The sequence below is a fragment of the Theropithecus gelada genome, chromosome 8, assembly GCF_003255815.1.
Source record: "Theropithecus gelada isolate Dixy chromosome 8, Tgel_1.0, whole genome shotgun sequence".
Lineage (NCBI taxonomy): Eukaryota > Metazoa > Chordata > Mammalia > Primates > Cercopithecidae > Theropithecus > Theropithecus gelada.
This window is the reverse complement of record NC_037676.1, coordinates 22219002-22240698: the sequence shown is the minus strand read 5'-3', so window position 1 is coordinate 22240698 and position 21697 is coordinate 22219002. Positions and strand designations below refer to the sequence as shown.

The 21697-nt window shown below is 48.2% G+C and overlaps 1 protein-coding gene across 6 annotated transcripts in view; it reads right to left on the bottom strand.

The window, feature by feature from the left end:
• SLC25A37 (solute carrier family 25 member 37) overlaps positions 1 to 19618 on the bottom strand; it is a 45028-nt gene extending 25410 nt beyond the window's left edge. For 2 of the 6 annotated variants that reach the window (XM_025393780.1, XM_025393781.1), the window contains exon 1: positions 19200 to 19618. In XM_025393780.1, coding sequence (XP_025249565.1) covers positions 19200 to 19409 — 210 coding nt within the window. In that variant the 5' untranslated portion in view covers positions 19410 to 19618. Of the gene's footprint in view, positions 1 to 4705; positions 4830 to 6063; positions 6451 to 11006; positions 11078 to 19199 lie in introns of those variants that run through there. The other 4 variants (XM_025393782.1, XM_025393783.1, XM_025393784.1 and 1 more) reach the window with 4 other exon arrangements.
• Positions 19619 to 21697: the final 2079 nt, after the last annotated feature.

Sequence of the window (21697 nt, the reverse complement as noted above, 5' to 3'; positions counted from 1 at the left end):
TTCTCCCCTTGATTCCAGGGCGGGGCTGTGGCCATTCAGCATTTCTGTAATTGCCCAGATGGATGATTTGCAGTCTTGAAGCGTTGTCGTTGGAAGTTCCAAGTAGGTTAAATAAACTATCATTTATTTCTAGGCAGGCAATTTGGAATGCAGGGGCCCAACATGGTACATGGGCCGCTGGTCCTTCCCACCACTGCTCAGCCCCCCTGCAAAATTCCATGGGAGGGTCTTCCCAGCTTCCGCTGCAAAGCAAAAGTGCTTGTGAGCCTATATTTTACACCCAAAGTTGAAACAGGGAGTTAAAGTTATACTGCCCGGTGAAAATAAGGAGTGGAAATTTTAGAACTGGTGAGTTTCCAAGAGAACCATGTAGTGTTAGTTCAATCTTGCCATTTTATAGACAAAGAAATTAAGATGTAGACAGGTGTTTTTCCCAGAGTCGTTTGATTGGTGGGCCCCTGGTCATCTCAAGCTAATTACAATTCACCCTAAAATGCAAATCCAAGTCTTCTATGTGTATATCTACAGAAAGATCTGCTTTTGCCTTGCTTCTAGTCCTTGCCTTCCTTGCCCTCCAGTCAAGCAACACCATGAATGGCCGGTTCTGGATTGACAAATGTTCTCCGTGGCTCTCCCAGTCCCTTCCTTACACTCGAGCTGCTCAGGTGATATCTGAAATCTGTTTTCAATTTTAAGTCACTTCTGGTAGAAACCCAGTTTTGCAGTAACTTTTGGGTTGTAGGATCTGAAAGAGAATTTCAGAAACTTCCTTATGATTGATTTATCAGAAAAAGTGCAAAAGATTCTTAGAAGAGACCTCAAGGGAATTTGAAAACAAGAATTCTTATCCAAGGTCAGGCAAAGCGTCACCAACCAGCCGGCTCCCAACTCCTAGAAGTCTGTGGGGCGAGCAGTGCTAATTCCAAGGATAAATGGAACCTGCCGGAACCTAACATTGTACTAATACACACCGCACCCCAACCCCCATAATTGCAAACTGCAGTTCTAACTCCTTCTCTACTTCCTTCCGAAATTTGAAAAAAAATAAAAATTAAAACAAATAAGTAGCTAAGAGTCATTCCAACTTGTAGATGAATTTTTTTCTTGTGATTTTATCACCTGCACAATTAAAAGTCATTTCTGAGCTGATATTTTTGAAGCTCTAAGGGCTAAATACAAATCTACCTTAATTTTATAAGTAAGGCAATTTAACACTTCACCCTTCCTGGCCCAAATATATAAATATACACAAATACATATACACATACATATATATACACACAAACATATATATCCACACACATATACATATACACACACACACATTAAAATTCAGTTATTGCCTGAGAAGCCAAGGTTCAAGAAAAAAACATTTTAAGCACAATTTCATTAACAGAGAGATCTCCAATCTTACATACACTTGAGGTTTCTAACTCCTTTCACAGATAACCCTTCTCCCCACAGAGGGCATTTTCTGTTCTTTTATTTATTTATTTTAATTTTTTTTTAGAGACGGGGTCTTGCTCTGTCACCCAGGCTAGAGTACAGTGGCATGATCACGGCTCACTGCAGCCTCAAACTCCTGGGCTCAAGCGATCTTCTCACCTCAGCCTCCTGAGTAGCTGGGACTACAGGTGTGCACCACCACGCAAAGCCAATTTTTTTGTTTTTTTTTTTTTTTTTTGAGACAGAGTCTTGCTCTTGTTGCCTAGCCTGGAGTGCAATGGCACGATCTTAGCTCAATGCAACCTCTGCCTCCCGGGTTCAAGCGATTCTCCTGCCTCAGCCTCCCGAGTAGCTGAGATTACGGGCATCCGCCACCACACCTGGCTAATTTTTGTATTTTTAGTAGAGACGGGATTTCACCATGTTGGCCAGGCTGGTCTCGAACTCCTGACCTCATGATCCGCACATCTCGGCCTCACAAAGTGCTAGAATTACAGGCGTGAGCCACCGCGCCTGGCCCATTTCTTTATTTTTATTTTTAGAGGCAGGGTCTTGCTCTGTTGCTGAGACTGGTCTTGAACTGCTGTCTGCCAGCAATGCCCCTGGCCTCAGCCTCCTGAGTAGCTGGGATTACAGGTGTGAGCCAGTACACTCATCTACATTTCCACAGGGCATTTTCTATGCTTCTATCCTGACCATTTCTTCTGAGTGACAGCTTGGCACTGTCTAACGACTCTGAAAATGGCCCACACACGTGCTCCTTCAAAGCACCCAGCAAAGAGATTCTGTAACAAAGACCCCTGTGCCGGGGAATCTGTGGACACAAATAGAGAGGATAGCAGGTCTGTGCCCCTGTCACCGCACCGGCCTGTTGGAGAAACAGGACTCGGTTTCCAAAGCTGCAAGATCCAAGAGCTTCCGTCTACAACCTGGACTATCATGGACTCCAGTGGGAAAGTCCCCAAGCTCTCATCTCAGGCCCTTTACCAAGCCCAGCTGACTGTGCCCTTGGCATTTGATAGCAGGCCACCTCTGACAGAGGAAGGCCACAAGGAAAGAGAGAGGACAGGAAAGTGTCCAGCTCTCTAGTTACCTTTCAAAAGAGAGAAGTGACACACGAGTCTGAGCTTCCAGAGCAGGCCCTGGCACTACAAGATCCCAGGTCCATCTCTGACCTTTGGAAGGCACAGCTGTCACCTACACCATCCTCAAGTCTCTCTCTGCCCTACAAGTTGTGACCTGGACCAGGAAAGGTCACTCAGGCTAACCCTAAACCTGCACACATCACATGAGCATGTTTTATTTTTAGCAACTTACCTGGCCACTGCTCCACCAGCCACTACTGCCACCCATTATGAGCCAACGATGAGCAGAAATGCCTCTAATGTGACCGCTTAGCCTTCCTTCCTCCCGTTTCCATCCTCCTCGGGTCCTTAGTTCAGCAGTGAAAGTTCCCACCCGGGAGGAAGCAGGGCTTCTCCGAAAGCCACCAGGCAGTCAAACAGGGAATTAAGATTTCAGAACAGAGAGGAGAAGAGCTGCCCCCTGATGACCCCAAACCACAGACACTTTCTCAGCTCAGAGCAGAACCCCAGATTAGAGTGTCAGCGGGATGTAGGCATCCTGGAGATGGCATTCCCAGGCACCTTGGGAACAGGCCGTGACGTTCTTAGGGACAGAGAGAATCATACAGTTTAGTTGTAACATCCACATCTCCTTCAGGTCTAGAGAGAGATACTGAGATATTCCTTCCTCGGGGGCACTTTCCTCCCCATGAGGTTCAGGATCCCTGAAGACAGTTCATCACTCCTGAAAGGAATGATTCATTGGACATCTGTCCTTCCTGCCACATCGGGGCTCCCATGGGGAATGCCTGGGTTGAGTCAAGCCTCCGCCTCCCTAGTGCCCAGCACCTACGGTCATACCCCATAAGCCCCATTCCTTAATTACAGTCACGCATCGCAAATGATGGAGATATGTTCTGAGATATGCATTGTTAGGTGACTTCATCCTTGTGTGAACATCACAGAGTGTACTTACACAAACTGAGAGGGGATAGCTACTGCACACCTAGGCTGTACGCTATAGCGTGTTGCTTCTAGGTGACAAACCTGTACAGTATGCTCTGTACTGAATACTGCAGGCGACTGGAATACCATGGGTATGTGTTATCTAAATCAATCTAAATATAGCAAAAGTACAGTGAAGGCTGGGCGTGGTGGCTCACGCCTGTAATCCCAGCACTTTGGGAGGCCGGGGCGGGTGGATCACCTGAAGTTGGGAGTTTGAGTCCAGCCTGGCCAACAAGGTGAAACCCAGTCTCTACTAAAAATACAAAACTAGCCGGGCGTGGTGGCGCACACCTGTAATCCCAGCTACTCGGGAGGCTGAGGCAGGAGAATTGCTTGAACCCAGAAGGCAGAGGCTGCAGTGAGCCAAGACTGCACCACTGCACTCCAGCCTGGGCAACAAAAGTGAAACTCCATCTCAAAAAAAAAGTACAGTGAAAATACCATATAAAAGTTTGTTCTTTGCCAGGCACGGTGGCTCACGCCTGTAACCCCAGCACCTTGGGAAGCCGAGACGATTCTTTTTTTTTTTGAGACGGAGTCTCACTCTTATTGACCAGGTTGGAGTGCAGTGGCATGATCTCGGCTCACCGCAACCTCCAACTCCCAGGTTCAAGTGATTCTCCTGCCTCAGCCTCCCGAGTAGCTGGGATTACAGGCATGTGCCACCATGCCCAGCTAATTTTGTATTTTTAGTAGAGATGGGGTTTCTCCGTGTTGGCCAGGCTGGTCTTGAACTCCTGACCTCAGGGGATCTGCCCGCCCTGGCCTCCCAAAGTGCTGGGATTACAGGCGTGAGCCACTGCACCCAGCCAAAAGATTTTTTTAATGGTACACCTGTGTAGGGCATTTACCATGAATGGAGCTTACAGAACTGGAAGTTGCTCTGGGTGAGTTTGAGTGAGTGGTGGTGAGTGAATATGAAGGCCTAGGACATTACTGTGCACTACTGTAGACTTTATAAACACTGTTCACTTAGGCTACACTAAATTTATTTTTTAAACTTTTGCTTTCTTCAATAATAAATTAAATTTCAAGGTTGGGCATGGTGACTCATACCTGTAATCCTAGCACTTTGGGAGGTCGAGGCAGGAGGACTGATTGAGGCCAAGAGCTTGAGATCACCTGGCCAACACTGTGAAACTCCATCTCTACAACAATTTAAAAATTAGCTGTGTGGTCGTGCACACCTGTAATCCCAGCTACTCAGGAGACTGAGGAGGGAGGATTCCTTGTACCCAGGAGTTCGAGGCTGCAGTAAACTATGATCGCAACACTGCACTCCAGCCTAGGCGACAAAGCAAGGCCCTGTCTCTAAAAATAAATACATACATACATACATACATACATACATAAATTAATTAAATTTAGTTTACTGTAATGTTTTTATTTTATAAATTTCAATTTTTTGACTTTTTGACTCTTATAATAACACTTGGCTTAAAACACAAAACACATTGTACAGCTGTACAAAAATATTTTTTCTCTATATCCATATTCTATAAGCTTTTCCTTTTAACTTTTTTTTTTTTTTTTTTACTTTTTAAACTTTTTTCTTAAACACACACATTAGCCTAGGCTTACAGAGGGTCAGGATCATCAATATCACTGTCTTCCACCTCTACATCTTGTCCCAATACAGCTGGCACCTCCTGTGATCACAATGTCATCTTCTGGAATCCCTCCTGAAGGACCTGCCTGAGCCTGTTTTACAGTTAACTTAAAAAAAAGAAAAGGCCAGGGGCAGTGGCTCACACCTGTAATCCCAGCACTCTGGGAGGCTGAGGAGTGTGGGTCACCTGAGGTCGGGAGTTGGTGACCAACCTGGCCAACACGGTGAAACCCTGTCTACCAAAAATACAAAATTAGCCGGGCATGGTGGTGCATGCCTGTAATCTCAGCTACTCGGGAGGCTGAGGCAGGAGAATCGCTTGAACCCAGGAGGTGGAGGTTGCAGTGAGCAGAGATCGCGCCACCGCACTCCAGCCTACGCGCCAAGAGCAAAACTCCATCTCAAAAAATAAAAAAAGTAGGAGTACACTCTAAAGTAATAACAAAAAGTATAGTATAGTAAATACATAAACCAGTAGTAGAGTCTTTCATTATTATTTGCAAGCATTACCTACTAATTGTGTGTGCTATGCTCTTACATGACTGGCAGCATAGTAGGTTTACACCAGCATCAGCCCAAACACGGGCGAAATGCAGTGTGTTGTGATGCCCCTGGGTAATAGGAATTTTTCAGCTCCATTATAATCTATGGGATCACTGTCGTCACATATGGAGTCCATAGTTGACCGAAACATCATTATGTGGTGCTGACTGTAACGCAGCCATTCAACGAAGGGCCGTGGGTGAAGCTACATGTTCACAAACGCCACTTGAATCTTCCTAGGGAGCCACATTACTGTGAATCAGGCTAACGCAAGCCAATGTTTAGCAAATGAACCACAGAGATGGGTGACTAAGGAAAGCAGCTTTCTTGATTCTTCAGTTAAAGACACACCCTGGGTTTACCCCTTCCACTCTCATATGTATATACATGCACTGGCAGCATCTTCTTGTCTTTGAAAAGATGTCCCCCCATCTCTGGTCTGACTCCCTGGATCTGATTATCAGCCGGCCACTCAGCCAACTTTAACCCAGGCTCCCAACAGCGCTAGGACACCCGTGATCCACAGGAGGGCAGAGAAAGTGTGGAGAGGAGCACTGCGCATCAAGGACACGCTGTGAGTCAGAGGCAGTGCCCGCGGGTCCCGCTGCCCGGCAGGTCTGGCTGGCCAGCTTCCTGCAGGCTGCAACCTCTCTCTCCATGTTCTGCTTCTAAAGCCAGGCCTTGGGCAATGCAAGGCGTCCACAAAACCCTCAACATGGGCACCATGGGGACCCTGAGACAAAGGCACTTGTGTGTTACCTCCTTCTCCTCTTAAGCAAGTGAGGAAAACAGTGACGGGAAAAGCCAAAGTGGGGAAGAGCCCAGGCATCTGCAAACACACACAGTCATTCTTCCGGGATCATTAGTCACCTTCCTGCTCCTGGGGGACCCCTCCCCACAGTGTCCCCAGACTCATCTGCCTGCTGCTCAAAGGGACAGACTTTCTTGGAAAATAAGAGTAAGGATATAAAATGAGAATACCACAGACGTCCTCACCCTAACAGCCCTGAGTACACCTCCCGGAAGGTGGGCTCATCCTGTCCTACCCTGCCGGTTTCTGCTACGCGCAGCCACTACTATCCCCTGTCTACATTACCACGAAATGAGCATGCTCTGAGCAGCACTGGCTCTTCCTCATTAGCCAGCCAAAGGGTCGGCAGCAGACAGCCACCCTGTCTTGGCTCAACAGATGGGAGACACTGTAAGGAGAGAGGTGAAGTGCCCAAGGCCAGGCAGCTGCATGAGTCTTAGTGCTGGAATGAGAGCCTGGATTTTCCATGCCAATGAGTTAACCTTACCCCTCCCACAGGATCCCAGTGTGATAATAAATACCATGACCTAGCACCTGCACAGAGTTTTATACTTTTAAAGTGGTGTTCCCTGCCAGCCTGCCTCTATTTTCTCACTACATGAATAGGCAGATCGGCCAGGGGAGGCAGGATGGGCACCGTTAGCATTCCTTATTTCAGATAAGAAAACTGCAGCCCTAGTGGACCACGGAACTATGATGTAGTGCTCTTCCCAGTAAGTCACTTATATACATATACTGTGATCTGGCAAGGAATCCTCAAGACGAGTCCGAATTCAAAACACTACAGTGAGTGCAACTTCGATTCGCTGCTGAAATGAGAAGGTGTCACAGCAGCTGCAATTTGTTCCAGAGAGAGAAGCCAGACACAGCCAAAAATATCCTGTGGCAATAACCATATGCCATCATCCTTTTTCCTTGCTTGCTGGAGTATTTGGCCAAAAAACTCCTAACTATACATTAGAGCCCTGCTTTCTGTGCCACACTTTCTGGGTGCCATGATTTCCTGGAGTTAGTCTCTCGACTCAACTCTGGCTCCTCCATCCCAACAATGCAGCTGGGTCCCATCATCAATCCCAGCCCTTTCTCATATTCCAGAACCCAGCTCAAGGGCTCTGCTGCCATTAACAGCTGAGTCTGCATCCAACATCCTACACTGGCTTGCTCCAGCCTGATTCCCTTCCTCTCTCCTCTCGCTCTTCGCTCTGGAGCAGAAAAAAGCCCGAGTTCTAGGGCATGTAATTTTTCTGAAGTTCAGTTTTCTCGAATATGAAATGAGAAAGAACACCTGCCTTTTCTCACCTTCAAAGGAGAGCTAAGAGGATCAAATGACCAAATAAAAGTTAAAACAATACAAAAATAATATAATTAACAATTGCAACAGCAATATACAAACATATCCAGGCATTCAAGTAATGCTTTTAGAAATAACAAGAGGAGCTGATTGATATTAATGGAATGTTTGCCCTGTGCCTGGAACTATTCTTAACATTCTAGGTGTATCATCTCAATTCTCACAGCAACACTGAAATGGGTACTGTTATTAGCCCCATTTTATAGATGAGAAAAATAAGGCAGAGAGAGGTATCAGGAACTTGACCAGGTGCCACTCCAGGCAGTCTGGCCCCTGAGGTTGTGCTGTTAACCTAAACAGCTCTAATTATTAAGCACATTTGCCTCTGATACAATCTGTCATTAGCTTTGCACGTTAAGGTTTGCAAGAGCCATTCACAAATCTACCTCACCTAAGCTTCCCAACAGCCCTGTCAAAAAGGTAAAGTAGATGACACTAGTCTAGGTTCACAAGGAGAAAACCAGCCCAGAGAAATGGTTAGCCCAAGGTTTCCAAGCTGGTTAATGGCAGGATCAGGACTTAAATTCATGGGGCCTGCACCCCCGCCCCAGTTTGGTGACCGTTCTAGGGCCTCAACACCAGCGTAAGTCTGACACGCAAACGCTCCTCCAGGTCCCCCACCCACAGCAGTGTCTCAAATGCACCCTTTCTGGTCACGCCAGGGAATAAACACTGTTGGCTAAATAACAGCCAGGGTCTCTCTTTCACCAGCGACAGCCATCACAGACCACGTGGCCAGCCAGACCTCAGGGTCCCAGAGCCTTCCAAGTGGCTCTCCGGATGCACCTGATGGATCCAGAGGCTCGGTGGACCCGGAGGAGTTCCCTCAGTGACACAAGGCTGGAGTCCCTCAACTTGACCCACATGGCCAGACGTTTCCTAGACCTGTTATGCAACCTTTGCTTCAAGCAAGCTGCTGCTGGGATTTCTCCCTATTTCAACATGTTTCGTTTTCTCTTCAGAGAGAAAGCACGAATGTGAAACCATAACACCTCTTAGTACCCGACAACGGCCCTTCCTGACTGTCTGGGGTTACGAGGAGGGTGGGGGATGTTTTCAAGAGTACCTCCTGTGAGCCAGCTTGAGCCTCCAGAATGACTAACCACCGTGGAAGGGAGGGAGGGCGAGGATGGCGGGGAGGGAACACAACTGAGGACCACTGTCTCTCACAGGAGAAGGAACCAATTTCAGAAGCGCCCAGCAAATAAACTAGAATGATGCTACCCTGTAGGCTCCAGACCTGCAAGACGACAGCAGCTTGAGCAGTCCAGAGTCCAAATACCCCAGACCTTGTTCTCCCAGCCCATTTGAAAGTCCGTCAAGACAGGCAACTCTTCTCTTGAAAGGGAGCTGTTTCTGTCGCCTTAGCTCAGGGTCTAATTATAGGAAGCATGCTTACTTTGAGAATGGCGGACCAGGCATTCTTATTTTTGTGGCCCAGTGTCTAGCACAGTGCCTAGCCAAGAGGGCACTCAGGAAACGTGGAATGACATGAGTGGCCAAATGAAGACATTGCCTCATTGGAGTACAGCTGCTGCTTGCTGGGTTACACACACACACACACACACACACACACACAACACAAACAACGGAGCCAAGAAAGTCTTCTTTGTGGCCATAATATGCATGGATTCAAAACCAATGCAAAACAAAAAATCAAAACTGGAATTCATTTAACAGCAAGTTTTTTCTCTCTCTCTCTTTTATTTTTTCCTTTGAGACAAAGTCTCGCTCTGTCATTCAGGGTGGAGTGCAGTGGCGCAATCTCGGCTCACTGCACCCTCCGCCTCCCAGGTTCAAGTGATTCTCTCCTGCCTCAGCCTCCCAAGCAGCTGGGATTACAGGCGCCTGCCACTGTGCCCAGCTAATTTTTGTATTTTTAGTAGAGACGGGGTTTCACCATGTTGGCCAGGCTGGTCTCAATCTCCTGACCTCAGGTGATCTGCCCGCCTCGGCCTCCCAAAGTGCTGAAATTACAGGAGTGAGCCACCACACCCAGCCATTAACAAGTTTTAAAGATTTTCATAATTTTTTTTTTGCATCTCTTTTAAAAAGCTGTGCCTTCCTTCATTCAACCAATATTCACAGAATACTTCTGTGTCATTCTGTGGATGAGTCTGAGAAAGGCTGGAGGAGGGAAGAGTTTCAGTCTGTGTGCCCGCCATGCAAAGGTCGGGCTTTAAATGCAAGGCAAACAGAAGTGCTAAGGGATTATCAGGTGGGAAGAGACAAAGGCGTGAACTACAGAAAGACGTGGCTACTCCCCATCTTTCTGCAGGCTTGCAGGCTCTGCAGCACCATGAAGAATGGGCTGGATCTTCCACTCCCATCAGCTAACCTTATCTCTCCTGCAGGATCCCAGTGTGACAATAAACACCATGACCTAGCACCTGCACTGAGCTTTATACTTTGAAAACTGTGTTCCCCTGCAAACCTGCCTGTATTTTCCAACTAGATGCACTAAAAAGACCTACAAGGGAGGCACAATCGGCACTGCTACTCTTCTCTATTTCCGATGAGAAAACTGCAGCCCACCAGGAAGCTGCTGGGCTTGGAGACTGAAGAGCAGGACCCGCCATGACTGACGTGCAGAATGAACTGCAGAAGCTCCTCCATCAAATACTTACTGAGCACCTACTGTGCTTCTGGCAATGGGAATACAGTGGTGAACAGAGGAGCATACATCCCTGCCCACTTGGAGCCTACATTCTGATGAGGGAAGAGAGACCATAAACAATAAAATAATATTATAAATATAAGTAAAATATGTAAACAATATAAATAAACGATGGTGTGTGTTAGGAAGTAACAACTGCTGGGGAGAAAAACAAAGTAGAGATGGGCAAAAGGGAAATGTGAGGCAGGGGAGAGTAAACTCACTTTTTTTTTTTTTCTTTTTGAGACAGGGTCTTGCTGTGTTGCCCAGGCTGGAGTGCAGTGGTCCAATCATAGCTCACTACAGCCTCAACCTCCCAGGCTCAAGCGAGACCAAGACGCTGAGACCACTGGCATATGCCACTATGCCAAGCTAATGTTTTTATTTTTTGTACATATGGGGTCTCGCTACGTTGCCCAGGCTGGTCTCCAACTCCTGGCCTCAAGTGATCCTCCCACCTCGGCCTCTCAAGGTATTGGGATTACAGGCGTGAGCCACTGAGCTCGGCCTAAACTCACTTTTAACTGGGGCAGTCTGGGATCTCAAAGAAGAGGAGACATCCAGGTCCCTGAACCAAGGCAGTAAGTAGCTGTGGGGAGGGAGAGAAGGAAACACATTCAAGAAGTATTACAGATGCAGCCACGGGCAGGCCTTCCCTGCATAGAGGGTAGTGGCGGGAGAAAAGCTGACGATCACTCCAGGGTGCAGAAGGAGGGCCCGAGGGGAAGCCAGGACCACCATTCTGGCCACACTGAGTCTGAGGAGGCTCTGAGGCAGCTGGAGATTCAGCTCCAGAAAGTCTGGGCCCAAGATAGTGATCTGGGAGCCATCAGGTCCCAGGAGGAAACTGAGGCATGTGTGCTGGGGAGAAATGAGGTGGAAGGGCACACTCCTGAGGAAAAGCCATGCCCAAAGAGGAAAACTGAGTATCACAGGGCCAACCCCCTCTCGGAGGTGCCGTTGGCAGGGACAGAGGCAGCAGGGTGGGCGAGGAAGATGGTGGGTAGCCAGGAGCCTCGGTGAGGCTGCAGCTGGCCAGTGCAAAAGCCAGGAAGCAGGGGTGGCAGGTGAGGAAGCAGAGACCAGTGTCAATAGTTCTTTCACAACATTTGTTGTTTTAAGGAGCAAAAAAAGGGGCAACAGTTTGTTTATGGGAAGAAATTTGGGGTCAAGGTGAGAAGTCTCGGGTTTGTTTAAGACAGGATGGGCTTGGATCTGTAGAAACATTTTTGAGGAAAACTCAATGGCGCAGGAAGGCTAAAGATCCCGGAATTGAGTCACTTGAGTGAGGGGACAAAAATGACATCACCATCACCATTTATTGACAACGTACGCACCATGTACCGCGGCAAGAACTTTACATATGTTGCATCATTTAATTCTTTTTTATTTTTCCTCTTTAATATCTTTTATCATAGAGATATAGGAAGAACAACAGCTTTGAAAAGACAAAAAAATTATCCTGCATCAGAGGTAGGGTTGTTAGACAAAAATCAGGAGATTGCTCCCCCAATTTCATGGTCCATAAGAAGTTCACATTTTGTAGAACTAAAGTCTTCAGGATCACATTAAGAGCTTTTAAAGATTAAATGGCCTTTGCTTCCACACTTTCTGAAGTGTAATACAGAATACAAAATGGTTTGAGGGGCTTTCCCTTTAGAGAACAAGGTGGCTGACACACACTGATCAAGTTCTCACACCCCATACCTCCAAGAACAATGAAAAAGATCTGCAGATCTTTCTGGTGCAGGAGGGACCTCTTTATATTCCTCTTGTGGTGGAAGTTTAAGGATGTCCTTTAAAAACGTCTACATGTAATAATTTTAAATTCAGTTGAGGAAATCAGTGTCCCTCTTCAGGGCATTCCTTCTTAATTCTTACAACAACCCTATAAAACAGCTCTTGGCATTTGATATGGTTTGGCTGTGTCCTCACCTAAATCTCATCTTGAATTGTAGCTCCCATAATCCCCACGTGTTGTGGGAGAGACCCAGCGGGAGGTAATTGAATCATGGGGGCGGTTACCCCCACGCTGTTCTCATGGTAGTGAATAAGTCTCACGAGATCTGAAGATTTTATAAAGGGAAAACCCCTTTCACTGGGTTCTCTCATTCTCTCTCGTCTGTTACCATGTAAGATGTGCCTTTTGCCTTCCACCATGATTGTGACGCCTCACCAGCCACATGGAACTGTGAGTCCGTTAAACCTCTCTTTCTGTATCAATTACACAGTCTCGGGTATGTCTTTATCAGCAGCATGAAAACAGACTAATACAGTATTCATATCCCCACTTTGCAGAGAAGGAACCTGAGCTTAGAGAGGTTAGGTAATGTGTCCAGGTGTGCAGCCAGGATTCATATCCAAGTGTCAGAGTGGTTTGTATACATCTCCCTTCTCTGATACATTGATGTACCTTAAAGGAATGAAGACACCTGTTCCCTTACAGTGGGGGTGGAAGGCAAGAGAGTTTGGAAGGACGGTGACAGGAAGATGGGTTTGATCGAGGTACTGGTTTCCTTATGACATGGAAGCAAGATGCCAGGCTGAGGCTGACAACAATAGGGTGGGGGCTGAGGAGCAACAGGACCCCTGTGAAGGATGCAAGCAGCTACCCAGACACGTGGAACTGAGGCCAGGGAGCATGCGCATTGGAGGCAGTGTGAATGTTCCTGAAGGGCTTGGCTGCCCAAGGGACAGATGGGCTGTCCAGGACCCAGGTGGGGCAAGCTAGGGTTGGAAAAACCATAGGCAGAGAAACTGAACGCCCCAGCAGCTGCAGTAGTCAATCTTGGGGTCCAGGCTATCAGACATCTGAATTTAAGATCTCAGAGGCGGACGGTTCTGAGTTAGGTCAAGACACCATGGAGGTGAAGGCCATTGACTCAGAGATGTAAGGAATAGAGTGATTTGGACTTGAGTCGGGTGGGGACAAAGAGGGGCCATCCTCAGGGTGAGGACAGGATCTGTGGAGGTGAAGTCTGTGCATCAGATGCCAAAGTCCTCAGGGAATGAGGGAAAGTGACAGCAAGCATGCTGATAATGATGAAGATAAAGATGAGAGCAGACATCAGAGAGTATCCACTGTTCTGTGCGTGTACCAGGTACGTGAAGTGCAGCGAGGGCTTAACCCTCACAACCACCCTGGGCGATCAGTACCATCTCTTCTCCTTTTTACAGATAAGGAAATAGCACAGAGAGGTTAAGAAACTTGCCCAAGGTCACACCTAACTGGGAAATGGGACCCGGTCCCAGGGATTTGGACTCAAGGGTCCAGGAGCCCAACCCTTAGCCAGAGGAGCTGGATTTCCATCAGAAGGGGGAAGTGGAAGAAACATTCGGTAAAAGGGGAAGATGTAAGGGACCTTGTTAACAAGGAACTTCCACAAGGCCCACTGGAAAAATGAGAGAAGAGGGAAAGAAGCAATGGAAAGCTGGGTCAGGAAAGAGAAAGCAGGAAGAAAATAGGATCCCCATTTTACAGGTAAGGACATGAAGAAGCTAAGTGTCCTGCCCAACCAGTAAGTCAAAGACTGGAATTTGAACCCCAAGATAGTTCTCTAAGGGTGGGAAATCCATCTCAGTGGGAACTTGAGGGAAGGTTAAGGGAACTTGGGGGAAGATTTCCAGTTCAACAAAAAGAAAGAGGCTGGGCATGGTGGTTCATGCCTGTAATCCCAGCACTTTGGGAGGCCAAGGTGGGAGGATCGCTTGAGCCCAGGAGTTCAAGACCAGTCTTGGCAACAAATTGAGACCCCCAGCTCTATAAAAAATACAAAAAATTAGCCGGGCATGGTGGCATGTGCCTGTAGTCCCAGCTACTCAGGAGGCTGAGCTGGGAGGATCACTCAAGCCCTGGGAGGTCAAGGCTACAGTGAGCTGCGATCATACCATTGCACTCCAACCTGGGTGACAGAACGAGACCCTGTCTCAAAAAAAAAGAGAGAGAGAGAGAAAAAAAAAGAGAAAGAGATTGGATATACCCCTCCTATGACAAACGTCAGACACAAACATTCAAGGTGGGCATGGGAGTGGCAAAGCCATGCCTCCTGGCGTGGGCCAACCAACACCATGATCACAGGGGTATGTCTGTTGCCAGCACGGATGGGACATGACAGCTGGTATTTCAGATTAAAAACAAAAACAAAAACACAAATTCTTTGACAAGAAAAGGTTCAGTACTAGTGGAGACAGCAAAAGAGCCACAAAGTTCTAGGGTTCAAGAAAGGTGCTGAAGGCTTCCACACCAGCAGGTGAGTTCATCCTATGAGTCAGAGGAAGGAAACTCCCTGAAGTCAGAGGGGGTCAGGAGCCCAAGACTGAAAAACGGAGAAAGTGGGACTGATTCCCCAAGACTAGTCACTGCTCCAAGATGGGACAAAAGTCATCTTTAATGAGATGGCCACATGCAGCTGAAATGTGCCCAAGTGGAAGCCAGGAAAAGGTTTGGGAAGCACATTCCTCCCTTCCAGGTGACACACACATCCCCCACCCCAGGTGCACACCCTTGTATAGTTTAAGCAAAGCAGCTGATTAAATCCTCCCATTCAACCCCAAATACCTCTCCCTACTAAAAAGCTGAGGCCCCCTTTGCTGTTCACAGTACTCCTGGGCACCCGCCTCCAAACCACACCCCAGCCTGGCCCTCAAACCACACCCCAGCCTGGCCCTCAAACCACCACGCTCCAGCCTGCCCCTCCCCAATTGAGGGCAGAGAAAAGTGGATGAGGTTTTCACCCTCCTCGGGCGGGGTAGGCCTGAGGGGTGCAGGCCATGGCTGTGGGTATCGGCACACAGCCTGGGGGTTCATGAAACAAGGAACAGGACTGCAGTTCACAAATCCCCTTTTTTGATTCCTCACTCCTAATTCACCTTTTAAGAAAATCACCTCTCATCAAAGGACAGAAAAGAAGGGAGCAGGGGGATGTGAAGGAGAGGAGACAAGAAGGGAGAGAGAAAAATCATTATAATTTTGTCCCAGGAACTAGAGCAATTTGGGATTTCACGCCCTTCTGAAGCTGAATGGCATGGACCTAAGTGCACTTTGTTTGGAAAGCGCTAAAGTGGGTGGGAGGGGACTCTGGCAGCTGCTGCACTGCCCCCCACCACCCTTCCTACCAGTCCTCCTGCAGCCAGGAGAAAACTCAGGAGAGAAGTCAGAAGTTGAGGTAATGCTGTGCTGAGCTGGGCAGGCTGGCTGTGCACGCCATGAGGTCAGCCAGGAGGCTCCTAGAGTGAACACTCAGGGGTGCACCCACCTGGGAAGGAGGGCTCATCCTAGGAGAGTCACAGGCAGGGTTTCCCCCAACAAGCAAAGCAAAAGAAGGGCTGTGAAAGGGTCAGTGGAAGTCCCCCGGCTTCAAATCTTTCCTGTTTCCTTCTGCCCCTGCTTTCCCCAGGCGGGACTCGGCATGGTCTCCGAGTGGTGTGCCTAATCTGGTTGGAATTTCCTCCTCCACCCACCTGGCATGCTCCTCAAGTCTTGAGCTCTCCTGACCAGACCAGGGGTTCTTGTGTCCACCCCAAGTGCCCCTTGCCACTCTGGAACACCAGAAAGAGGCTCATGGAAAACCTGCCACCAGGCCCCGCCGGAGAGGACTCAGTCATTGCCACCATTTGGCGAGAGCCCTGCAGAGACCCTATACTCCCTCCCTGGGTATCACTTCGCTGCTCACTGTCATCACGGGGGCAGCCAAAGGTCCCAGTAGAGCGGCCCTTTATGGATGAAGGAGCACTCACATCCCACCGTGGGAGGACCAAGTGAAAGAGGAAGACACAGGAAGCAGCAGGAAAATTGCCAAAGGTCTTCCAAATACCCACTTCATAATCTCAGTGTCGCCTGCTGGGGCTCCAGAGACATTTCCCCAGGTTCAGTGGTTTTCATATTTTTTTGATCAGAACTCCTAGCCAGAAGTACATTTTACACTTCTGTAAAATGCATCCGGGGACACACACACACAACCCAAACAGAATTTCAACATTTCTCCTACTGCATGTCAGGCACACTCGTATTTTATACTCTCACTAATAACTTCTTTTTTTTTTTTTTTTTTTTTTTAATGCAGAGCCCACTAATGGGTCATGGCCCACCATGTAAAATACACCAGTTATTAAAGTGACACTGGGGAGGTGAGGTGTGACTTCATGAGCAAGCAAATTTAATATTATAATGGGAAGTATCCACCAGGCCGACTTTGCACTTAGAACTGCAAAATAAGTAGCATCAGGTTCAGGGTTGCAAGTGACCAGCACAGAGTTCCACAGTCCATACTACCTAGGATAGAAAAAAAACCAGCCAATTCAACATTCTTATTTGTCATTACAAGATCGAAGTTAAAAATGGTGCCTTTCAAAATTGGAGAAAGCTTTCTCTCTTTCAAGGTCCTATTTACATAGATTTGTTTTCAGCTGTAATAATTCTTTTGTTATTTCAAGTAACAAAAGAGGACGATGGGCGTTTTGTGTTCAGAGAAACGGGGCATCAGTTAAAAATGTGGAGAGGGACTGAATAGGTCCACTGTCCCCACTTTATGGTGACAAAACTAAGGCACAGAACAGTGCCCGAGGTGTGAAGCCACTGAGGAGCACAGCTTGAAGCCCAACCCAGGTCTCCTGACTCAGTTACTCCCGGTCTCTGCCATCATCCAAAATACTTAAGAGCGACACAGGGTGATCTCCCCAAGCCTTTCTATGATGGAGCATACATCCCTGACTCCTCACGCTCGGCAGACAGCTGTGCTGATGTTGGCAGATCCTGGCACTCAGCGGCAGCCTCAAAACCAACCCTGCACACTTCAGCATGGAAGGGCCCCTAAGGGTCATGTTTTGGGGTCAGTTAGAATCCCAGAACCTAAAAGACTTTACTGATTAGCTAACCCACGCCTTGTTTTACGGACTTATCTAGGAAAACCAGACCGGCTCCTTCTATCACTCACACCATGTTAACCTGTCCACAGATGTAAACTGCTATGGAAAGTAATACTAAGTACACAGGTGACATCTAATCCAAAACATATCAACATCTATGGGGCAGGGAGAAACTAAACACAGATTACACAATTTAAACAAGTGAGAAACGTCTCTTGAGAGTGTCAAAGGGTGCTCAGAAGGCACAACTAATTATTTCTAATCCTAAAAATAAGCTAAAATGATGCTCTGAAGTGAATTCACAGTGGGGTTCCCGAACGGAACAGTCATCTCAAGACACCAGCAGGACTAAGGCCTGCTCAAATAACACCTCCCTGCTCCTAACTTTCCCCAGGCTCTGCCCAGGGCACTTGAGACAACAGCTCCAATCATGGAGAATTTTATTACATTTGAGGAATTCTTTCCTACACAAATGCCTCCTGGTATCAGTCCGGTGTCTTTCCTGGAGATGAGAACCATTCCTCTAACTCCCCACTAGAACACTGGAGGGACAGATGGGTGATGGCTCAGGTTTAGGTCCAGCAGCACCTTGGAAGTCCATGTCTTTCCTCACTGGACTTGTGCCTGTCCAGACACTGACTGCCGGCTCCCGGAGCCGAGAAAACCCTCTGAGTTATACTTTCTGGCCTTCATACCTGCTCATGCAGAACCAGCATCAGCAACAAGATACAGCTGCTGGGGGTGCCTCTGTGGGACCTGCCTTGCAAAATAATTGCCACCTAGAGAGGCCTCTGAATCCCCCAAAACACACTGCAGCTGCAGCCAGAGGACTGGAGGTGGTGTAGGAGCCTGGGTTCGCCTCTCTGCGCCTCAGTTTCTTCATCTGTTAACCCCCGGGGCTGTTGCATGAATTAGATGAGTTATGCCTATAAAAGTGCAATGTGTAACAGTCAATACTGGCATTACTTCCTGCACCATTCTATCCTGGTCCTGGGGTGTTCTGGGCGGGCTGACAGAGGGCAACTCTCAGTCTACCAGGCAAAACCCACCTACTAACGCTGCCTGTTCAGAGAAATGCAGTTAAAACTACCGGGGCAAGTGACAGACAGGGTTTAAAGGAAACTGAGTGCCTATCACACAATCCACAGCAAGGGCTGTAAGGCACAAGCCCATCCACCTCCCCGCAAGCAAAAGAAGGCAAACGTCATTGCCTCCCGGCGGCTCGGCGACCCAAAGTAGGGGCAAGAAGTGCAGGAACCCTCAGAAAGATCCCACGGGCCGATGCCGAACCGGTAAAGAGCTGCTACGAGTCGAGAGAAGTCTTGCCGGCCCCAAGTCCCCGAAATAACCTGGGAGGAGCAGCCACACACATCAAGTCCTGGGGCGCGCGGCCCGGCCAGGGCCACACGTTTCTCAGCGCCAGCGTGGTGAGGGCTTCCCCTGCGGGGAGCTCCCTCGGAAACCGCGCACGTGTGGGCGGCCCCAGCCAGCCCGAACGGCCAGCGTGGTAAGACTGTGCAGAGCTGCAGCGATCGCGTCCCCCGGGAGCCCCGTCGTCGCCGAAGCCAGCGGTGCTCGCCACTCCGCCTCCCCCGCCAGCAGCCGGGGCCCGGCACGCAGCGGGAGCAGCGGGCGGTGCGGGGCAAGGACCGGGCACCCTCACTGGGTCGGCGGAAGGCGCGGCGCCCAGGCTGCGCACAGCTGCTCCCGGGGATACCCCGGCCCGCCGCAGTCCTGGGGAGAGCGCGGTTTCAGGACTCTGCCCCGAGGCTGTCGGCGCGCGGGATGCAAACGCGCGCGCGCTCCTCCTCCGCTCTTTGCGTCCCCGAAGTCCCCCAGCGCCTCACCTTCACCGAGTCCACCGGGTACATGACCGAGTGCTCCAGGATCCCGGCCATCGCTCCGGCTGTCATGTGGGTGGACACGGAGGCGCTGGTCGGCAGGTTCTCGTAGTCCTCCGACCCGGTGGCGTCCTTGCCGCCGCCGCCATCTCGGCTGTCCCCATCCATCCTCCGCGCCACCGCCTGGCTGCCCACGCTCCCGCTGCGCAGCTCCATCCGCCAGCTCCGCGGGGCGCAGGAGGCTGCAGGAGGTGGGCAGGGAGGGGGAGGGGGCGCAAAACTTCACTTCTTAAAGTGGGAGCCACCTCCCCGGGGCCGCGGCGCCTGACGCCATGGCGGGCTGGGGTGGAGCGCGGCGGCCCGAGACACCAATCGCCGGGAACCAAGAGGCCGGGGGCCGCCGCGCCATTGGTGTGCGGGACAGTGGGGACCCGCCTCCCTGTGTGACGTCACCGTCCCGTGCAAATTTCCAAGCAACCGGACGGGGGCGAGAGGAGACGTGGGGTGTCCCGGAAAGTTGTACTATCTTGAGGATGGGGCTGGTCCGCGAGGGGCAGGGGAGGTCACTGGGGAGGGGCCGCAGGGAGGTATGCCCAGAGATGGAGGCAAGGGTGACAGTGTCTCGGGGAAAATCCGCCCCCGGGGCGGGTGGGTTTGCAAACAGAATCGCTGAGCGAGCTTTGGCATTCCTAAGGCCTGAAGTTAAAACTCAGGGTCCCATTCTAGATTGCTTTGTTGGAGAGACCGCCGCTCATTCGAAATTGTTTCGCTCAACCTAAATACATAATGCAGAGCTACGTTTCTTCCTCTTGTTCTCACCGAGAGGCTGAACCCACCCTGCCCTGGACCAAGCAAGACTATAAGGAGTGACCAGGAGGGAGCCCCTCTGAGTTGGCACTTCCAAGAAATTTTCTTTGGATCTGATATGCCCGTAAAGTCTGTAGAGGCCTGATCTCACAGTAGAAGTGCGAACTGGCTGAGAGTAAAATCTTACAGCCTTGCCCCTGCCTGTCTTAAGACTGTAGTCACCTAGTTCTTCAAGTCGTCCTAAGCTGGCCTCTTCAGTAAAGTGTAACCCAGGCTGTTTTAATGTTGTTTTGCTCCAGTTTGGGGGAAAAGGGAGAAATCAGAAAGTAGGGGAGGGACCTGTCTGCCTCTGGAAGTGTCCATCTAAATTGCATGTTCCAGGGCTTAAGATGACTTGGGCTGATCAACTTCTAGGCACCAGGGCCCTGCCTTATCTAGACAAGGCTTCTCGTCAGGAAGGCTGGACCCTGAGATATGAAAGGGTGGGGAAGACCCTGATGATGCTGAGCCTGCTCTCTGCCCTCACCGTGATCAGCATCCCAAGCAGCTCTTAGGGATTTGAGATACAGTAATGTGAGCATAGGTAGAGATCAATAGAGGCGTCAGGGCCAAGGGCACTGTTTCCCCAGTTTTGGTAGCTGCAGATAGTAGCTGGCAAGATGAGTGCTAAGAATATGATAACTAAAAACAGGCTTTGTGTTTTTACTTAGCCATCTCTGTAATGGCTAGAGAAAACTCTACTTTTGTCAAAGGTCATTTTTAAGAAATACTGATCAGAAGCTGTTGATCCTTATTTTTAAGTGGATGCCCTTTAAGCATTAAGTCTCTGAGAACCCATTGCCCCACTTCTGGGAATGTGACAAAAACCCAAATACACATGAAGCTCTTCTTCAGAGCATTCCTTATTAATCATTGGAAACAACCTAAATGTTCAACCAGAAGGGAATGACTAAGGAAATTATGATGCATGCATAATATTAATGAAATATTATGCAGCCTTTAAAAGTGGAATTTACGTTACACAACATGGATGATGATTATAATGTAATGTTAAATGGAAAAACAACAAAATTCTATAACCATTACATTCACAATGTAATGTAAATGTGCACAGGAAAAGAGTCGCATGGTTACTGTGCTAGTGATGGAGGATTATAGGCAACTGCTTTGACTTTATTTTTCAGACTTTAAATGATACTTATATTATTTCTGTAATTTAAAAATAAAAAATCATTCTTCTTAGGATATATATACCATATATACACATACATATACATATCTATATATAGAAGTATATACATATAGGATATAGATATTTACATATAGAAGACATAAATAGGATATATAATATATAGATATGTACATATCTCAAATATGTTGATGCGTGTATATAAAATATATAGACATGTGTATATATAAAATGTATTTTTTACTTAGCCTCAGCATTCGTATCCATGCGTATATATATGTACATTTTATGTATAAATGTATACATTTCATATATAAAATATAACATATTTTATATCTATACATATATACACATATATACATATATCTATACATTTTATACATATTTAATATATACCTATTATATATGATATATACACCTATGTATACATATATACATCTATCTACATATGTACACCTGTATTATATATGTATGTATATTATATGTATACCTATATTATATATAATAC